At 46.8% G+C, this 21489-nt stretch overlaps 1 protein-coding gene across 2 annotated transcripts in view; it reads right to left on the reverse strand.

The window, feature by feature from the left end:
• map3k15 (mitogen-activated protein kinase kinase kinase 15) overlaps positions 1 to 21489 on the reverse strand; it is a 134468-nt gene that overhangs the window by 75500 nt on the left and 37479 nt on the right. For both annotated transcript variants that reach the window (XM_078232396.1, XM_078232397.1), the window contains exons 7-11: positions 20252 to 20364; positions 12071 to 12230; positions 10574 to 10724; positions 9448 to 9555; positions 1996 to 2045 (exon numbers count right to left, since the gene is read on the reverse strand). In XM_078232396.1, the coding sequence (XP_078088522.1) occupies positions 1996 to 2045; positions 9448 to 9555; positions 10574 to 10724; positions 12071 to 12230; positions 20252 to 20364 (582 nt within the window). The remainder of the gene's footprint in view (positions 1 to 1995; positions 2046 to 9447; positions 9556 to 10573; positions 10725 to 12070; positions 12231 to 20251; positions 20365 to 21489) is intronic.

Genomic DNA, 21489 nt, shown 5'->3' on the forward strand with positions numbered 1-21489 from the left:
AAAAGCCTGCCCCTGTCAGATTGCTCCCGAGCCGCAGAAAGCGGAGAAAGCGGCCCGGGAGCGAAAAGCAGGAGCGATGGCCCCCACACACATCACTGTCCCCCTTATTCACCCCCCCCTACCTAGACTGATCCCCACCCCTGCCCCCCTCCCCTGCCCCCCTCCCCCCCCCCACCGATCGCCCGCTGAGTGGCAGTGGACCCCCTGCCTCCCGCCTCCACACCAGAGATCTATCTGCACCCCGCTCTCCACCAGTGATCCATCTGCCCCCCCCCCCCCCCCCCGAGAGTGATCAGGCCTCCCCCCGCCCCCCCAACCAAGGATACATCTTACCCGCCTCCCTCCTCCCCCCCAGACAACAATCTGGCTTCACTCATCCCCTCCCCAGAGAATGGTCTGGCCTCACTCACCCCCCCCCTCCCCCCACCCACTGAGGAACATCTGACCCGCCTCCTCCTCCTCCCCCCCCCCAACCAGACAACGATCTGGTCTCACTCCCCTCCCCCCGCCAGCCAGAGAATGATCTAACCCTCCTCCCTCCACCACTGATCTGAGTCAGAAAGCTGTTGGAAGCACTGAACGCGCTCTTCAGCAGCTGGAGCGCCCGATTCAGACTTTTATTCAGCAGGTCCATTATGGCGCGGTTCCGGATTGGCAAGCGCGGTGGTAAAGGGGGAAATGCTGATAAAGTTGGGCGGGCAGTTCATTAATTCAACTTAAATGCATGCAAATGCACTTAAATCGCCATTGCGCCTGTTTTGGCGCAAAGCGGATCGTCGCCATTCCCAGGTTTCGGTAAAGTGGCAATCTGTGCGGACGCGGGCGCGGATCGCGTCAATGACCTCACACCCGACTTTACCACCGTTTTCACGCCCGAAAACGGGCGCGACGCAATGGTAAAATTGGGCCCTAGGTGACAAAAAGTAGAGGCTGAAGAGCAATGGGTCCAGAATATCCACACCTCAAGTTGAACTACTAGGGTTACAGGAGCTAACACCATGCTACCTTTGATCTCGAGTTGAGTGGGAAAACAGATAACATTAAAGCCCTTTCTGGAAATCTGTAAAGTCATAAAATATAATCCCTGGCATTTTTACAGAAGGTGACTATGTCACAGCAATGTGCTAAAGTGATGTTGAACCATTAAATCATAGGATCTACAGTGCAGAAGGAAGCCATTTGGCCCATCAAGCCTGCACTGACAACAGTCCCAGGCCCTATCCCCAACATATTTACCCTCCTAATCCTACTGACACTGAGGGGCAATTTAACATGGCCAATCCAACCTAACCGGGAGGAAACCGGAGTACCCAGAGGAAATCCACACAGACACAGGGAGAACCTACAAACTCCACACAGACAGTGACCCAAGGCCAGAATTGAACCTGAGTCCCTGGCACTGAGAGACAGCAGTGCTAACCACTCGGCCACTGTGCCACCCTTGAGGATCATTTGGAGGGAAACACCAATTAAAAAGCTCAAAAATGAAAGGGGCTATGAATTTTGTTTGAAAGTACAGTTCTCAACCAGGTGAACTTCTAAATTTGTTTTAAACAACGAAGCCAAAACAATGCCTTCTCTCTGCTCATCCAGATGCAGCAATACAGGCTGAATTTCTTCACAGCACAGCAACATCTACACTTGGAGGTGCGTTTGCAAGGAAACCATTGCCTTTTATTGACTTTTAAATGAAGCTAAATCCCCTTTAAATTCTGCATCGAAATGGAAAACCTGAGTAAACCTCCTTGGCATCAGACCCAATCAACCACTCCCATCATATGGACAGATTATCCACAATGGCCAGATCCCAATGTATGTAGAACAAAATTTTCTGCTAATTTTATGAGTCCTGCCAGATGGAAATCAAGTGGAATGGGATAGGAGATGCACACACACACACACACACATACACACACACATGCACATTTACCTTTGGTAGGAAGATTACGCCCCTAATCTTTGCCTTACACAGTACAAGTATTACTGCACACCCACCTTATACCTTTAATGGATGAGGATGTAAAATTCCATTCATGAATTCCCTTCTGTACGAAAGGTAACAAATACATAAAGTTACAATGAAATAATGACATTAAATGCAGCTATCACTGAAAATGTCCTACTCTTCTAACATTACCAGATAGAGTGCCCGTAAAGCCCAAGAATTTTTATTGTTAAAAAATAAACAAATTGAGCAGCCATATCTGAGTTCTTGCATGTTCTTCAGTTGAATGCATCTCTCACCCACGCTTGCCTGACAGGCTCCAAGTCTCACTGTCAAAGTCAGTGTGTGTTTGCAGTAAACTGCATTTGTATGAATCCAGTATGGTAAGACCAGTGAGTGAAAGGCTATGTTGAAAACAATTGAGGCATTTACTTCTCATTTAGCACGTCTGGTACAAGCAAAAGCCACACAAATAACATAGAGTCATAGAGGTTTACAGCAGGAAACAGGCCCTTCGGCCCAACTTGTCCATGCCGTCCTTATTTTTTTTTAATCCCTAAACTAATCCCAATTGCCCGCATTTGGCCCATATCCCTCTATACCCATCGTACCCATGTAACTATCTAAATGCTTTTTAAAAGATAAAATTGTACCTGCCTCTACTACTACCTCTGGCAGCTTGTTCCAGATACTCACCACCCTCTGTGTGAAAACATTGCCCCTCTGGACGCTTTTGTATCTCTCCCCTCTCACCTTAAACCTCTAGTTTTAGACTCCCCTACCTTTGGGAAAAGATATTGACTATCTACCTTGTCTATGCCCCTCATTATTTTATAGACCTCTATAAGGTCACCCCGCAGCTTCCTACGCTCCAAAGAAAAAAGTCCCAGTCTATTGAGCCTCTCCTTATAACTCAATCCATCAAGTCCCGGTAGCATCGTAGTAAATCTTTTCTGCACTCTTTCTAGTTTAATAATCATAGAATCATAGAAATCATAGAAACCCTACAGTGCAGAAGGAGGCCATTCGGCCCATCGAGTCTGCACCGACCACAATCCCACCCAGGCCCTACCCCCACATATTTTACCCGCTAATCCCTCTAACCTACACATCCCAGGACTCTAACGGGCAATTTTTTAACCTGGCCAATCAACCTAACCCGCACATCTTTGGACTGTAGGAGGAAACCGGAGCACCCGGAGGAAACCCACGCAGACACGAGGAGAATGTGCAAACTCCACACAGACAGTGACCCGAGCCGGGAATCGAACCCGGGACCCTGGAGCTGTGAAGCAGCAGTGCTAACCACTGTGCTACCGTGCCGTCCCTAATATCCTTTCTATAATAGGGTGACCAGAATTGCACACTGTATTCCAAGTGTGGCCTTACCAATGTCTTGTACAACTTTAACAAGATGTCCCAACTCCCGTATTCAGTGTTCTGACTGATGAAACCAAGCATGCCGAATGCCTTCTTCACCACTCTGTCCACCTGTGACTCCACTTTCAAGGAGCTATGAACATGTACCCCTAGATCTCTTTGTTCTATAACTCTCCCCAACGCCCTACCATTAACTGAGTAATTAACATGCATCTTCTGTAGATAGTTCCAAAATGATTGCATGTGCATGTGGCATTGCTACTAATAGCTCGCTTGACATTTTGCTTTATGTAAACAGCAGTCAATGAACTGGAAAGTTCTGGTTTGAATTCCTGGGAATTCTGAATTTTGGGCTCAGCAAATCATGTGCCATTTAGTTCCAACATTTTTTCTCTAGGTTAATAATGAAAGCACTGCCAACAAATGCAGCTTATAAAAAGCATCAGTGCGGCCTGGAGTGAGTCTAGTGCAGAGGTGTGAAACGATTGCTTTATGATATGATGTACTTTCAAGTCGGGTACCGAGTGAACATAATGAAAGCGCCAAAACAAATGATGGAAAATAGCCAGCCTTTGGCAAATGGGAGAGAAATGCTTTACATTCTTGAACACTGGCCAGTGTATCAATTTATCTATAACCCACTCGTTCACTCATCCTCTAAATACATAGAATCATAGAATCTACAGTGCTGAAGGAGGCCACACTGAGCCCGCACCGACAACAGTCCCACCCAGGTCCCGTAACCCAACATATTTGCCCTCCTACTCCCCCTGATACTAAGGGGCAATTTATCATGGCCAATCAACCTAACTCGCACATCTTTGGACTGTGGGAGGAAACTGGAGCACCCGGAGGAAACCCACACAAACATAGGGAGAATGTGCCAACTCCACACAGACAGTGACCCAAGCTGGGAATCGAACCCGGGTCCCTGGTGCTGTGAGGCAGCAGTGCTAACCAGTGTGCCACCGTGCCACCCCATGACCTCCACTGATTTGATTTATTATTGTCACATGTATTAGCATACAGTGAAAAGTATTGTTCCTTGCGCACTATACAGACAAAATATACCATACAAAGAGAAGGAAAGGAGAGAGTGCAGAATGTAGTGTTACAGTCATAACTAGGGTGTAGAGAAAGATCAACTTAATGCAAGGTAAGTCCATTCAAAAGTCTGATAGCAGCAGGGAAAAAGCTGTTCTTGAGTCAGTTGGTACGTGACCTCAGGCTTTTGTACCGTTTTCCTGACGGAAGAAGGTGAAAGAGAGAATGTCTGGGGTGCGTGGGGTCCTTATGCTGGCTGCTTTACCGAGGCAGCGGGAAGTGTAGACAGAGTCAATGGATGGGAGGCTGGTTTGCATGATGGATTGGGCTACATTCACAACCTTTTGTAGTTCCTTGTAGTCTTGGGCAGAGCAGGAGCCATACCAAGCTGTGATACAACCAGAAAGAATGCTTTCTATGGTGCATCTGTAAAAGTTGATGAAAGTCGGAGCTAACATGCCAAATTTCCTTAGTTTTCTGAGAAAGTAGAGGCATTGGTGGGCTTTCTTAACTATAGTGTCAGCCTGGGGGGACCAGGACAGGTTGTTGGTGATCGGGACACCTAAAAACTTGAAGCTCTCGACCCTTTCTACTTCATCCCCATTGATGTAGACAGGGGCATGTTCTCCTTTACACTTCCTGAAATCAATGACAATCTGCTTCATTTTGTTGACATTGAGGGAGACATTATTGTTGCCGCACCAGTTCACCAGATTCTCTATCTCATTCCTGTACTCTGTCTCGTCATTGTTTGAGTTCCGACCCACTATGGTGGTGTCGTCAGCAAACTGAAAATTGAATTGGAGGGGAATTTAGCCACACAGTCATAGGTGTATAAGGAGTATAGTAGGGGGCTGAGAACACAGCCTTGTGGGACACCGGTGTTGAGGATGATCACGCAGGAGGTGTTGTTGCCTATCCTTACTGATTGTGGTCTGTGAGTTAGGAAGTTCAGGATCCAGTCACAGAGGGAGGTGCCGAGGCCCAGGCCATGGAGTTTGGAGATGAGTTTCGTGCAAATAATAGTGTTGAAGGCTGACCCATGGAACCCACCTCAGGCAATGCCCTCAGTGTGGTGTATCTCAGCCCAGTTTGGCACCATTCTTTGACAAATATCACAATTCTCCTAAAGCTAATCAAGGAAATTTCAGAAGAACATGATATGAAGGAGACATGTTCTTCCCAATACTTTCTATGTGTAGTCAGCCAGACTCAAGAATGTCTCCAACCCCCTTTTCAATGTTTGTCGCAAACCCACATTCCCTGCACCAGCTAGCAACTTGTCCCAGATATCAATGATTCTTTGCCAAAAGTGGGCGGCACGATGGCACAGTGATTAGCACTGCTGCCTCACAGTGCCAGGGACACAGGTTCAATTCCGGTCTCAGGTGAGTGTCTGTGAAGAGTTTGCACATTCTCCCCATGTCTGCGTGGGTTTCCTCCAGGTGTTCCGGTTTCCTCCTAAAGGCCATGCTAAATTGTCCCTTAGAGTCAGCGGGATTAGCAAAGTAAATACATGGGGTTATGGGAATAGGGCCCGGGTGGGATTGTTGTCGCAACATGCTCGATGGGTCAAAAGGCCTCCTTTTGCACTGTAGGGATTTTATTCTATGATTCTAACAATCTCCTGACATCAAATTCTACAATTACACAGCCTATATTTATACCCGCTAATCTTTAATTTAAATCGCTTAGCCATCTGGACCAAATCTAATCCTTTAATCAATGAAGTTAGTCAACTTGACTTTGGATGTTTAGTCCATTGTAGGTGCATTAAAAAAAACAGTAACTGATCATACAGCCCTCAGAATAAATACATGGATAAAGCATCTGTGGATTATATCTGAAAAAAAACAGGAAATGCTGGATAAACTCAGCAGGTCTGGAAATATCTGTTGATAGAGAAACACAGTTAGTTTTTCAAATCTGAAAATATCTACAGATAATATCTGAATTGGTACAATCTCAACCTTGAACTGGCACTACAAACTTATTGTAAAGCAGACTACAACTTTTTTGATAAGAGATGAGTGTTACTGTCCTTGAACTGAATGGTTTGCTTGGCCTTCTTCAGAGGTCAGTTAAGAGTAGACAACATTGTTGTGGATCTGGAGTCACACATAGGCCAGACCAGGTAAGAACTGCAGATTTCTCTCCCTACAGGACACTAGTGAACTAGGTGGGCTTACAACAATGGTTTAATGGTCACCATTCCTGGTGGGATTTGTCTCCAGAGCATTCGCCACTACCTCTGGAATACTAGTCATGGCATTGCCACTACCTTATTGTCTTCCCATGTTGTGCGACACACTCATTACACTTAAAGAACCCTTCTCAAGCTATCTAGGCAGCTAAATTGGCCTTCAAGACCCTGAAGCTTATTCTGGTGACCATGTGTCTCATTCTAGTGATCCTCTGTTGCTATCAGAGCAACTCTTAGTGGAGTTGTTATGGATGACAACAGATGCTCAAAATGTGTCTAGAGCCACCTGTTGATGAGGGAAACTTTCTGTCAGACCTTTTAAGCAACACAGGCACCAGTGATTGCATCTTGGGCCTTGGGAAAGCCAATAACTTTGTAAAGGTGAAAGGTCCTATCTCCCTGCTACCTTGCCATGGTGCAGGAAGTGATGCCCAGCTCTCCTATACATGGCCATACAACAGAATGGCTGATATTAAACAGATCCCCTACAAGTCTCTGAAATAATTCTGTTCCAAAATAGTTCCACCATAGCCACAGAAAGCAACACCAGCAGATGAGTGCTGATACAGATTTTCATGCTGTGAGTGACAGAGCTACTCAATTGCTGTGGTGAAGATCAATCTTCTTACACACATCTCCTCCTGAAGACCTTTGTGTGACCTGTGTGTGATATGAAATATATTAGGTGCAAGGGTTGAAGAAGGTGGGTTCCTAATCTTGCAATGGTCTAACCCTGTCAGAGGTTGTGGGAAACAAGTCCAGCTCTAAGTTGGCAGATCCATTGTTGAAACTATGTTTTTACTCATTTTTCTTTCTTTTGGCTTTTGGGTGGCATCTGTTCAGGATCCTGCCTCCTCTAAAAACATCTTTTGTTTCTTGCCCTGTCCCATTACCACTACACTTGGTCTTGCATCACCAGCTTTTTAGTCATTATATTTTTGCTGTCTTCCAACCTATCACAGACCTTCACTTTTATTCTTTTCCAACCTTCTACACTTTCACTTGCTTAAAACCTATGACATTCCAAACTTTACCCAGTTCTGATGAAAGGTAATCGACCTGAAATTATGATGCCTGACCTGCTGACCACTTTCTCTTTTTATTTTAGATTTCCAACATCCGCCATGTTTTGCCTTTGTATTCTTGTTGAAACAAGAGTATCCCAGCTACAGAAACCTCCAGGGAAACCCTCCGGATTCTTCACACTCAGAAGCTCCTCATTTCAGCTTGTCCCAGTTCATACTGGCAAAAGCAATCCCAGCCTAAGTCACCCAGTGACTGTAAGCTGACAAAACGCAAGACGGCACAGCACCAAATGCCCTCAGTATCATGCATTTAAATGAGGTCACATGGAACATGGCAGGCAGATTCACAAATTATAGAATCCCTACAGTACAGAAGGAGGCCATTCAGCCCATCAAGTCCGTACATACCACAATCCCACCCAGGCCCTATTCCCATAACCCCACATATTTACCCTGCTAATCCTGCTGGCACTAGGGTCAATTTAGCATGGCCAATCAACCTAACCCGCACATTTTTGGACTGTGAGAGGAAACGGAAGCACTCGGAGGAAACTCACGCAGACACGAGGAGAAAGTGCAAACTCCACACAGACAGTGACCGAGGCTGGAATTGAACCCAGGTCCCCGGCACTGTGAGACAGCAGTGCTAACCACTATGCCACCATACTGCCCTGAATCTTTAGGGAAATTTTGAGAGGATGAGCCAGACGGTGCCAAAAACCAGTAGAAATGGCCTCTGCCCAAGATTCTGTCCACACGAAGTTACTTGCATGGGAACTATGCTGACAATGGTGAGGAAATCCACCCCCTTAATAGGAACAGGAGTAGGCTTGTCAGCCTGACGAGCCAGCTCCGCTCTTCAATATAATCGTGGCTGATTGGACACTTCAATGCCTTTTACACACACTATCCCCATAACCCTTTACGTTATTTTCAATCAGAAACCTATCAGTCTCGACCTTAAACATTACTCAATGACTGACTGAGCTTCCACAGCCCTCTGGGGTAGTGACTTCCAAAGATTCACAACCCTCTGCAAAAAAAAATTAATGTTTACCTAATTTCTGAATTCTCCTCCCCTGAAGACACTGATGAAGTATTGTCCCATAGTTACAAATATTCCTTCAGTGCTTTAGTTAAATGGCCATTTTTCATGTCTGAACTGAGATAATGATTTTCCACAAGCTATTTTATCAAAAGAGTTTGCACAGTTTCATGATGACAAAGACGAATCCTTTCATTTACTGACATGTATACTTCCCATTTTGCTTATTATCAGTAATATTTCTAATAAAGTTCTATGAATTTGTACCCAAACCATCCATTGATGTGACACCAAGAGAAGCTATGGGCTGAAATTTATGGCCCTGTCTTTGGGAGGAGGGGGTGGGGTTGGAAAATGCGGCGAGCCATTCAAAAGCCCCTTGACTTCAGTGCGAGCGGTAAACCCTGTTGGCGGAATATTCCACCTCCTGTATGTGATGCATTGGAATGGGAAGTTGTTCTACCATTTGGTTGAGGCCTTGGTTCTTCAAGTTTCAAACACTGGCTGATTTTTCTTTCCTCTCTGCTTAAACTGTGATGATGAGATCAACTGTGGTAACCCGAATGCTGCCTTAGGGTAAAATCAGGTAACTGAATCTGGGATTTCCATGGTTTGAAAATTTATAACATGGAGTACCATTAGCTGCGGAACCACCAAATCAGTTCCAAACATAAGGAAAGGGAAGAAATAAAAACTGTATGTCTTCATTTTAGAAAGGCCATTTTAGAAAGCCAAACAATTAGCAGTAATAAACCCAAAATATGTTGCAATTTGAGATGGAAGGTCTGGTATCACCCAATCTTACCTCTTCCTCTGATGAGACATGCCATACGGAAACTGTTTTCTCATCCGCCTCACTATTTATGGATATATAGGATGGTTGGTAGACATTGGTTGGCTCTAGAATCAAAACCTGAAATAGAACAGAGGATATGTTACCATCTTCAACTATGAAAAAAGTAGTGATGATTGTTCAATGCTTCCACATCATTGGTTATGTTTGCACGAGTGAGACCAGCATTGAGGACGTTTGTATGAAATTCTTGCTAATTTAATGACGGTATTAATCTGAAACAATGGTTCCAGAGGAACTATACCCAATTAGTTTATGGTATTGTGCATTAACATTAACATTAGTTTATGGTATTGTGCATCATAATTTCAATTCAAAATTATATTTCAAATTATTGCCTTCACAATATATAGTTTTTGCTCCCAAATGAACCAAGTCTGATTTAGTCATTTTGAATATTGCTGAACAAAGATTTTTTTTGAAGCTTTTGCACTCATCAAGACAATCACAAGAAAACCAGTGTCAGAGGAGACATCAACTGTATATTGTATGAGAAGTGAATGCCGATTGGTTGACAGGTGGACTCTGATTGGTTGGGGTGTTGCCATGGAGAATGCACGAGCAACAGCAAAACAAACATAAAATTAAAAATTGGAGGTTGAGGGAGGTCAGGGAGTGTTAAGAAAACACTGAGAGGGTGGTAAATCACTCTAATCAACTTCAATGTCTCTGATTTGAGGAGACCTACCCAGGCCCTATCCCCGTAATCCCACATATTTACCCTCCCGACACTAAGGGGCAACTTAACATGGCCAATCATCCCACACATCTTTGGAGTGTGGGAGGAAACCGGAGCATCCAGAGGAAATACATACAGACACAGGGAGAATGTGCAAACTCCACACAGACAGTCACCCGAGGCAGGAATTGAACCCAGGTCCCTGGCACTGTGAGGCAGCAATGCTAACCACTGTGTCATCGTAGCACTAATATTAAGTGCCTGGGTTAACCCACCACAAACATGAATGTGGGAGAGGGAATATAGAGCTGCTAACGTTGTTAGTACCATATTTTTGATAGAATCTCCAACATCAAGGCATGAGGGGAGAAAATTGGGAAAAAAACAAATAAAACCTACTGGAAAACGCAATCCATTAATATTGATCTTTGTCGCTTCCACAATGATATCCAACCAGAAATTGAGACACTCCTGTTTTGGGGAATAGTCATTGCTGATCTTCTGGAATTGCTGCAGTAACGTCAGGTTCTGAACTAATGATCTCAAATACCTGAAGAAAGCAGAAAATTTAGCTCAGCATTTATACTCCAGTTGCTCTTGCAATGCTGTGGGAAGATCAATATTTTTGTTAATCGCTGCTATGCTTAAACAACATGCGGCATTTTTGGCGAGTCACACCTTTTTGAAAATCATGGTGGCAAATTGACTCTGGAAGCATGTCACAGGTCAGGCAACATCAATGAAGGGATGAACATGTCATGTTGGTGAGAGTTTTGATCAAGGGTCATTGAGCTGAAACATTACATCTATTTCTCTCTTCATACAAAGGTGGGACAGTGGCACAGGGGCAGCACAGTGGTTAGCACCGCTGTGCACCAGGGACCCGGGTTCGATTCCTGGCTTGGGTCACTGTCTGTGTGGAGTTTGCACATTCTCCCCATGTCTGCGTGGGTTTCCTCCAGGTGCTCCGGTTTCCTCCCACAGTCCAAAATATGTGTGGATTAGATGGATTGGTCATGCTAAATTACCCCTTAGTGTCAGGGGGGCTAGCAGGGTAAATACGTGGGATTAGGGGGATAGAGGCTGGGTGGTTCGCTATCGATGCAGACTCGAGGGGCCGAATGGCCTTCTTCTGCACTGTTGTGATTCTATGATTCTAGGTGCTAATAGTGGTGTAAAGGTAGGATAGCAGTATATGTTAATGGGAGAACAAAGGTCAGTGTTCACTGAAAGCAAAACTGATAATGAACAGTTGACAGATGGTCCACTGGGGGAGACAGAGGAGCTCGTTTGAATTGGGACAAAAAATGTCTTGGATATTTAATAAAAGGGTCAAGATGGAGGTGAACGGCCACAGTTTAACATTGCAACACCTGTCCTTTTACCTCCTCCCTCCTTACTGTTCAAGACCCCAAATACTTCTTTCAGGTCAAGCAACATTTCACTTGCACCTCCTTCAATTTGGTCTACTGTATAATCTGCTCCCAATTCCTGTCTCCTCCATGTTGGGACGGCTAAACATAGACTGGGCGACCGCGTTAAGAACACCTTCACTCAGTCTGCAAGTGCGACCTCAACCTTCCTGGCACGTGCCATTTCAGCTCACCATCCCACTCTCATGCATATATATACATCCTTGGCCTGCTGCAATACCCCAGTGACGCCCAACACAAATCGGAGGATCAGCACCTTATCTTCAGATTTGGCACATTACAGCCCTTGGGTTTCAATATTGAGTTCAACAACTTTGGACTGTGACCTTTCTGTTCCCTGTTGATCCTTTTATTATTATTCCCATTGCGTTCGAATGTGGGTCAGACCCAAAAATCAGACACCCGGTTTTCTTCAGATTCAGCTTATTCACATACGTAGTACAACATGAACACCGATTCTTACCAAAAAGGGGGCTTGAGTTTAAAGAGTTTCTCAGCTGCTTGTACTGCCTTGTTGACGTCCTTGGCTAACATACTGACTGTGAAGAAATGGCCCACATCATAGTAGTTGTTCATTTGGTCCAGATTTCCTTTTCTACCCAGAAGACTGTTCAGTCGCATGCCTGTCCAAGAGGTGAATTGATAGCCATAAGTAACAGACACTCAAGCAGGGCAGGTCCTTTCTGCCACCTGTACTGTGGCGGGGCATGCTGTTTCTGCAAAAGGCCACCATTTATACTTCATTATTTTCATATGTTGGATGCTCACAATTACAGGACATTACACAATAAAAGAAGCAGCTCTCCAGCTGGTTTTATGGCGCAACACACCATCCAATTGGCACTGAGTTAGAAACAACAGGAATGCTCCATGCTTGATCTGAGCTCTGAGACAACATATTACAGCTGTGGCATTCATCTGGATTGGGGCAGTGCCAGGGGACAGTGCCAGGGGTGTCTCATGGGGGTATATTCTGCATGGGGGTGGGTGTTGCATGACGTGTTTGGGGGAGGTACGGGGGTAGGAGGGTGATATTCAGAGGGGCTCAATCATGGCCCACCCCACCAGCGTTACATTGTAGGACAAGCTCCTTCACTTTTTTTTCCACGATCAGCCAAACAATAGCAGAGACAGCCGTCGCTGGGGCCGGCAGCTTCTACATTGTTATTTCCACACACTGCACCATTCTGCCAAAATATGGGACAATTCCACTCAAAAAGTTGGAGAGTTTGATGCGCGATATAACTCACGAGGCTAGAGATGCTCGAGGAAATAAAGGCTTTTATTGACTACTACAATAGAGCTACCATATATAATACACAATCCCAGACTGAGGGGTCCCAGACAGAGCAGTGACCTTTATACCTTTCCCAGGAGGCGGAGCCCAACTGGGATGTACCATAATAACTATATTACAGGTAGAACAGCCCAACCCTAACCCCAACAGTAACATGTAGAACAACCCAATCCTAACCCCAACAGCAACATATATACAGACTCATAGTACTGGCCAGACCCTGGCTCAGTACTACCTGGTGGGAACCAACGATGGTTCACCACATTCACCCCTCCTTTGAAGACAAAGGCCGGCGGGGTACAAAAAAACACGGAACAATTGGTCATCAGTCTATAAGTTCAGACGGTCAGGGGGACCGCACCGTCGTGACCTCCTCAACACCGGCGATGACACCGGAGTAGGCACTCACGGTGGCATTCTCCCCAAGGCGGTGTCCAACGGCTCCTCCAATGTCTCACGGGCCAGTTGACCCCGAGGTGGTGACAATCCGTTGAGCTCGGACACGCCTTGAAGTGGCGACCATCTCCTGGACTCAGGCAAGCTGTACACGGGAGTAAAAGGGTTAAGTGATGGTCCCGATGCTGCCCGCGCCGTGTCAGGAGGGGAAACAATAGTTGGGGGGTCTCTAACAGGAGGTATGGGAGCGACAGGGGTTTCCAAGCCCCCTGCTGGCGCCAGGTCTCGAATCGAGACCGTGTCCTCTCGCCCGTCAGGGTTTGCCACATAGGCATACTGAGGGTTGGCGTGGAGGAGATGGACCTGTTCAACCAAAGGGTCGGACTTGCGGGCCCTAACATGTCGCCGCAGGAGGACAGGTCCTGAGTACGTCAACCAAGATGGTAATGAGGTCCCCGAGGAAGACTTCCGAGGGAATGAAAACAGTCTCTCATGGGGAGTAGCGTTGGTTGCCGTACACAGGAGTGAGCGTATGGAGTGGAGCGCATCAGGGAGCACCTCTTGCCAACGGGAGACTGGAAGGCTTTTTGACTTCAATGCCAGTAAGACAGCCTTCCAGACTGTAGCATTCTCACGTTCCACCTGTCCGTTACCCCTAGGGTTGTAGCTCGTGGTTCTACTAGAGGCAATCCCGTATGAGAGCAGGTATTGCCTCAAGTCATCGCTCATGAACGACGAGCCCCTATCACTGTGGATCAGATGTGAAGGTTCTACAGTTAAATAAAGGTAATTACAGGCGCATGAGGGAGGAACTGACAAAAATCGACTGGAAGCAGAGCCTAGTGGGAAAGACAGTGGAACAGCAATGGCAGGAGTTTCTGGGAGTAATTGAGGACACAGTGCAGAGGTTCATCCCAAACAAAAGAAAGGTTATCAGAGGGGGGATTAGGCAGCCATGGCTGACAAAGGAAGTCAGGGAATGCATCAAGGCAAAAGAGAGAGCCTATAATGTGGCAAAGAGTAGTGGGAAGTCAGAAGATTGGGAAGGCTATAAAAACAAACAGAGGATAACAAAGAGAGAAATAAGGAAGGAGAGGATCAAATATGAAGGTAGGCTAGCCAGTAACATTAGGAATGATAGTAAAAGTTTCTTTAAATACATTAAAAACAAACGGGAGGCAAAAGTAGACATTGGGCCGCTCCAAAATGACGCTGGTAATCTAGTGATGGGAGACAAGGAAATAGCTGAGGAACTTAATAAGTACTTTGCGTCAGTCTTCACAGTAGAAGACATGAGTAATATCCTAACAATTCAGGAAAGTCAGGGGGCAGAGTTGAATATGGTTGCCATCACAAAGGAGAAAGTGCTAGAGAAACTAAAAGGTCTGAAAATTGATAAATCTCCGGGCCCAGATGGGCTACATCCTAGAGTTCTAAAGGAGATAGCTGAAGAAATAGTGGAGGCGTTAGTTATGATCTTTCAAAAGTCACTGGAGTCAGGGAAAGTCCCAGAGGATTGGAAAATCGCTGTTGTAACCCCACTGTTCAAGAAGGGAACAAGAAAAAAGATGGAAAATTATAGGCCAATTAGCCTAACCTCAGTTGTTGGCAAAATTCTAGAATCCATCGTTAAGGATGAGATTTCTAAATTCTTGGAAGTGCAGGGTCGGATTAAGACAAGTCAGCATGGATTTAGTAAGGGGAGGTCGTGCCTGACAAACCTGTTAGAGTTCTTTGAAGAGATAACAAATAGGTTAGACCAAGGAGAGCCAATGGATGTTATCTATCTTGACTTCCAAAAGGCCTTTGACAAGGTGCCTCACGGGAGACTGCTGAGTAAAATAAGGGCCCATGGTATTCGAGGCAAGGTACTAACATGGATTGACGATTGGCTGTCAGACAGAAGGCAGAGAGTTGGGATAAAAGGTTCTTTCTCAGAATGGCAACCGGTGACAAGTGGTGTCCCGCAGGGTTCAGTGTTGGGGCCACAGCTGTTCTCTTTATATATTAACGATCTAGATGACGGGACTGGGAGCATTCTGGCCAAGTTTGCCGATGATACAAAGATAGGTGGAGGGGCAGGTAGTATTGAGGAGGTGGGGAGGCTGCAGAAAGATTTAGACAGTTTAGGAGAGTGGTCCAAGAAGTGGCTGATGAAATTCAACGTGGGCAAGTGCGAGGTCGTACACTTTGGAAAAAAGAATAGAGGCATGGACTATTTTCTAAACGGTGACAAAATTCATAATGCTAAAGTGCAAAGGGACTTGGGAGTCCTAGTCCAGGATTCTCTAAAGGTAAACTTGCAGGTTGAGTCCGTAATTAAGAAAGCAAATGTAATGTTGTCATTTATCTCAAGAGGCTTGGAATACAAAAGCAGGGATGTACTTCTGAGGCTTTATAAAGCACTGGTTAGGCCCCATTTGGAGTACTGTGAGCAATTTTGGGCCCCACACCTCAGGAAGGACATACTGGCACTGGAGCGGGTCCAGCGGAGATTCACACGGATGATCCCAGGAATGGTAGGCCTGACATACGATGAACGTCTGAGGATCGTGGGATTATATTCATTGGAGTTTAGGAGGTTGAGGGGAGATCTGATAGAAACTTACAAGATAATGAACGGCTTAGATAGGATGGACGTAGGGAAGTTGTTTCCATTAACAGGGGAGACTAGGACGCGGGGGCACAGCCTTAGAATAAAAGGGAGTCACTTTAGAACAGAGATGAGGAGAAATTTCTTCAGCCAGAGAGTGTTGGGTCTGTGGAATTCATTGCCACAGAGGGCTGTGGAGGCCGAGACGTTGAGCGTCTTCAAGACAGAAATTGATAAATTCTTGATTTCTCGAGGAATTAAGGGCTATGGGGAGAGAGCGGGTAAATGGAGTTGAAATCAACCATGATTGAATGGTGGAGTGGACTCGATGGGCCGAATGGCCTTACTTCCGCTCCTATGTCTTATGGTCTTATGGTCTTATGGATGTAACAGGGGTACCCGAACAGGGTGAAAAGATCATGAAATGCCTTGATAACCGTTGCAGCGGTCGTATCAGAGCAGGGAATGACAAAAGGGAATCGTGAGTACTCATCAATGATATTGAGGAAGTACACATTCCGATCTGTCGAGGGAAGGGGGCCCTTAAAGTCCACACTCAGTCTTTCGAAGGGACGAGTGGCCTTAACGAGTTGTGCCCTGTCAGGTCGGTAAAAGTGCGGTTTGCATTCCGCGCATACCCGGCAGCTTCTAGTTATGGACCTGACATCCTCCACCGAGTAGGGTAGATTCCGGGCTTTTACGAAGTGGTAGAGCCGAGTGACCCCTGGATGGCAGAGGTCATTGTGGAGAGCCTGCAAACGATTCTCCTGCATACTGGCGCATGTTCCATGCGACAGGGCATCCGACGGCTCGTTGAGTTTCCCTGGACGATACATGATGTCGTAATTATAGGTGGAGAGTTCGATTCTCCACCTCAAGATCTTATCGTTCTTGATCTTGCCCCGTAACGTGTTATTGAACATGAACGCCACGGATCACTGGTCCGTGATCAGGGTGAACCGTTTTCCCGCCAAGTAATGGCGCCAATGCCGGACAGCCTCCACAATGGCCTGGGCCTCCTTTTCCACCGCCGAATGTCGAATTTCGGGGCCTTGGAGGGTGCGAGAAAAAAAGGCGACGGGCCTGCCCGCCTGGTTAAGTGTGGCGGCCAGGGCGAAATCAGATGCATCGCTCTCCACCTGGAAGGGGATGGACTCATCGATAGCGTGCATCGTGGCTTTCGCGATGTCGGCTTTTAGTTTTTCAAAGGCCAAACGAGCCTCTGGTGCTAGGGGAAAAGAGGTAGACTCGATGAGCAGACGGGCTTTGTCCGCGTAATTGGGAACCCACCGTGCGTGGTAAGAGAAGAAGCCTAAGCATCTTCTCAGTGCTTTTGTGCGAGTGGGCAGGGGAAGTTCGAGAAGGGGACGCATACGGTCTGGATCAGGGCCAATGACCCCGTTTTCCACCACGTATCCGAGGATAGCTAGGCGGCGCGTGCAAAATACACACTTCTCCCTGTTGTAGGTCAGATTCAGGCGAGATGCAGTGCGTAGGAATCTAAGGAGGTTGCGATCGTGGTCCTGCTGGTCATGGCCGCAGATGGTGATGTTATCCAGGTACGGGAAGGTAGCCCGCAGTCCGTTATGGTCCACCATTCGGTCCATAGCACGCTGGAAGACCGAGACCCCATTGGTGACACCAAAAGGAACCCTTGGAAAATGGTACAAGCGACCATCCGCCTCAAAAGCCGTGTATTGTCGGTCCTCTGGGCGAATGGGGAGCTGGTGGTAGGCAGACTTTAGGTCGATGGTGGAGAACACCCGGTACTGCGCAATCTGGTTGACCATGTCAGAAATGCGCGGGAGGGGATACGCATCCAGCTGCGTGTATCTATTAATGGTCTGACTATAGTCAATGACCATCCGGGGTTTGTTCCCATTCTTAACCACCACTACTTGCGCTCTCCATGGACTAGCGCTAGATTGTATGATCCCTTCCTTGAGGAGCCGCTGAACCTCAGATCGAATGAAGATCCGATCCTCAGCGCTGTAACGCCTACTCTTAGTTGCGATGGGCTTGCAGCCTGGCACGAGATTCTGGAATAGGGAGGGTGTGGTAATCTTAAGCGTCGAGAGGCTATAAGTGGAGCGCGTTGGGCAATTTAGAGGCTGCTGTTCTCCCACTGAAAGCGGAGGGAGTGGCCCACTGTACTGTAGGGTTACACTCTTCAAGTGGACCATGAAATTTAGTCCGAGGAGTATTGGCGCGCAAAGGTACGGTAACACCAGGAGCTTGAAGCTCTCGTAAACTGTGCCCTGCACCGTTAGATTTACCATGCAACTCCCTAGCACGGTGACAGACCGGGACCTTGATGCCATCGAAATTGTCTGCTTGACAGGCTGGATCTGGAGGCCACACCGCTTCACGGCGTCTGGGTGAATAAAGCTCTCCGTGCTCCCGCTGTCAAACAGACAATAAATCGTGCGTTTGTTTAACTGTATGTCCATCATGGACTTGTCGAGTCTGTGAGGCTTTGCCTGGTCCAGGATGATCGACGCCACCGTTGGTTCGTGAGCGCCACTGCAGGCAGCTGAGATGGATGATGACGACCCCTGCTGGTCATTCGCGGTCAGTGCCGACCAAAATGGCTGCTCCCATAGGTCGCACGTGGGCGATGGCGCCAAAATCAGCGACCCCTGGTGGTCGCGCGTCTCTTGCGACTCCGTCGTCTGGAATGGCGACGTCCTGGCCTCGCACGTGGAAGAAACCCTTGACGACGCCGACGACGAGGAACCCGGCTCCGGGGAGTCGCACGCCGCACTGCTGTTCCTGGAAGTAAGTTTGGATCGGCATACCTTCGAATAATGCCCTTTCTTGCCGCAGGCGGAGCACAACACCGCTTTAGCGGGACATCGCTGCCGATTGTGCTTCACTCCCCCACAGAAGTAACACCGCGGGCCGCCCGGAGCTGCTGCCGTCGTCAGGCCCGAGGGTGGGCACGCCATCACGCAGCTTTTCAGACCCGCTGGACGAAGTGGGGTCTGTGACTGCTCCTGCCACGCTGTCTCCACGTGGTCGTCGGGATACATTGCCAGGCTTTTGGAAGCCGTTTCTAGCGTATCCGCTAGCTCCATAGATTTAGTGAGATCGAGATTACCTTGCTCCAACAGCCGAAGTCGGATATAAGATGATCCGATTCCCGCCACAAACACATCTTGAGCGAGGTCGTTCATGTTCTGGTCTGCCGACACTGCTTTGCAGTTACAGCCCCTGGCTAGCTGTAGGAGCTTGCACGCATACTGTTCCGTCGTTTCGCCGGGCTGCCGTCGTCGAGTGGCTAAGAGATATCGAGCATGCATCTCGTTTGGCGGTTTAATGTAGCGCTTCTTAAGAAGCTCGAGGGCCCCTTTGTAGTCGGTGGCTGCACGGATCGCTAGATATACAGCGTCGCTTACCCTCGCGTGGAGGACCCGGAGTCTGTCGTCGTCCGTGGTGACCGCTGCGGAGGCTTCGAGGTAGTCCTGAAAACATTTCAACCAGTGGCCGAAGGTGTTCGAGGCGCCCGCCGCACGTGGGTCCATCGTAAGACGTTCGGGTTTTAACCTTTGCTCCATGCTCTCTGTATCGTTTTCTTTTTTTTTCAATGACGAGAGTTCAATTAGTAGTCAATAAAATTGATGCGCGATATAACTCACGAGGCTAGAGATGCTCGAGGAAATAAAGGCTTTTATTGACTGCTACAATAGAGCTACCATATATAATACACGATCCCAGACTGAAGGGTCCCAGACAGAGCAGTGACCTTTATACCTCTCCCAGGAGGCGGAGCCCAACTGGGATGTACCATAATAACTATATTACAGGTAGAACAGCCCAACCCTAACCCCAACAGTAACATGTAGAACAACCCAACCCTAACCCCAACAGCAACATATATACAGACTCATAGTACTGGCCAGACCCTGGCTCAGTACTACCTGGTAGGAACCAACGATGGTTCAGCACAGAGTTGCTGCTAATTTATCTTGTCAATGTGAGGACTATAGACTGATGCTTCATGCAAATAAATACAGTTCATCTCAGGAACCCAAACATGATTAGCAAATATGTTGCTAAAGTTGATCTTCACACACAAAGGAAACTTGTCCAATATTGCTAATGGATGTGCACTAACAAAATTCATATTAAAAATGCTTGCACCTCGTGCCATTGTGACAAAAAGCAACAGAGCAATCTTCTGGGATTCCTTATCGCCCTCCGCATTCAAAATCACCCTTAAAACAGTCAGCACAACAGAAGCAATGTTCAGTGATGGGTCTCTTTAGCTCCTACTTGCATAGAATGATATTACAGTCCCTTTCAGGAGATTTATTTTGATTAAAAAAACATTTGCACCGTAACACTAATGCACTCACCAATTTTTCTCAGCTCCATTGAGCTCTCAAACTGCTGACCAGCAGCAATGAGGAGAATTGCCAGATTAATTCCAGAGTACAGAGTGGGTTGGAGCTCAAAGCCTTTGCGGTACCTGATCATTGATAGAAACACAGGGAGTTATTCGTTAATGTCATATTCAAGCACAGAGGAAACAGTGTTGTGCATACACAAATCCCTAAAGCTACCAATAGCCGTCTATCACTTCAAAAACAGCTCGAGAAATGGACCTATGGCATACAGTTACACTTAACAAGCAATTCGTCATTACTTAAGCTTCAGATAACTCAACATTCTGACACTTGTGCAGATAATTATGGGGAAAATCTCTTCACATTCGCCCTCATTTTCAGAGAGAGAATAGAGGCCTTTGCAGATAAATGGTGGAATTATTTATTGCTAAGTTTTTTTTAAAAGTCTTATACTTTCGTTATAGTGAAGACATGCTTCATCCCTTTTCCAGGTTCAGGTTGCAGACATCTGACCCTCCACCTAGCTCCTGAGGTGGGATTGGCACCGATTGTCGTTTAAAAGCTCTGATAGGCAGGCCCCAATCTTCAAACAGCACTAGTTCACATGGAATGTGGACACTTGCGAGGGATGGTGCTGAACTCATACTGAAGAGGGGTTAACAGTGCCAGGATTTTTAGACTAGTAAGGCTGATGAATAGTGTTCTGGTTGAGGCATGTGTATCTTGTGCATTCCAGGATACTGGTGTCACTTCCATTTCCAAAAGGAAACTGAGTGAGCCAGAAGAATCTACAATGCAGAAGGCGGCCATTCAGTCTATTGTACATTTGCCAACATTTTCCCATTCGTCCCACTCCCTTGCCTTTTGCCCACAGCCCTGAAAATATTCCTTTTCATACACATATCGAATTCCCTTTTCCAAAGTTGCTGTTGAATCAACTTCCAGCACCTTTTCCAGTTCATAGCAACACACTGGGCCCGATTTTACCATTTTCATTCTAAGTGTTGAATCTGGGCGCAATTCAGATCCGAATTGGAAATCTATTCTCAGGCGCTCCCATACACACACAGCTGACTATGGCCATTAAGGTGACTCTCTCAGTTGATGTGGCGTGCATATTACACTGCCTTGGAGCAAATTAGAAAGGAAAAGGCTGCACTCCCAAATCAGCTACTTGCTAATGTGTAGCAACCCAGGTATTGCGGTTGGGCACCACCCTGAAATGCCTGGAATGGATTTTGCCTTCA

The sequence above is a fragment of the Mustelus asterias genome, chromosome 17 (assembly GCF_964213995.1).
Source record: "Mustelus asterias chromosome 17, sMusAst1.hap1.1, whole genome shotgun sequence".
Classification (NCBI taxonomy): Eukaryota; Metazoa; Chordata; class Chondrichthyes; order Carcharhiniformes; family Triakidae; genus Mustelus; species Mustelus asterias.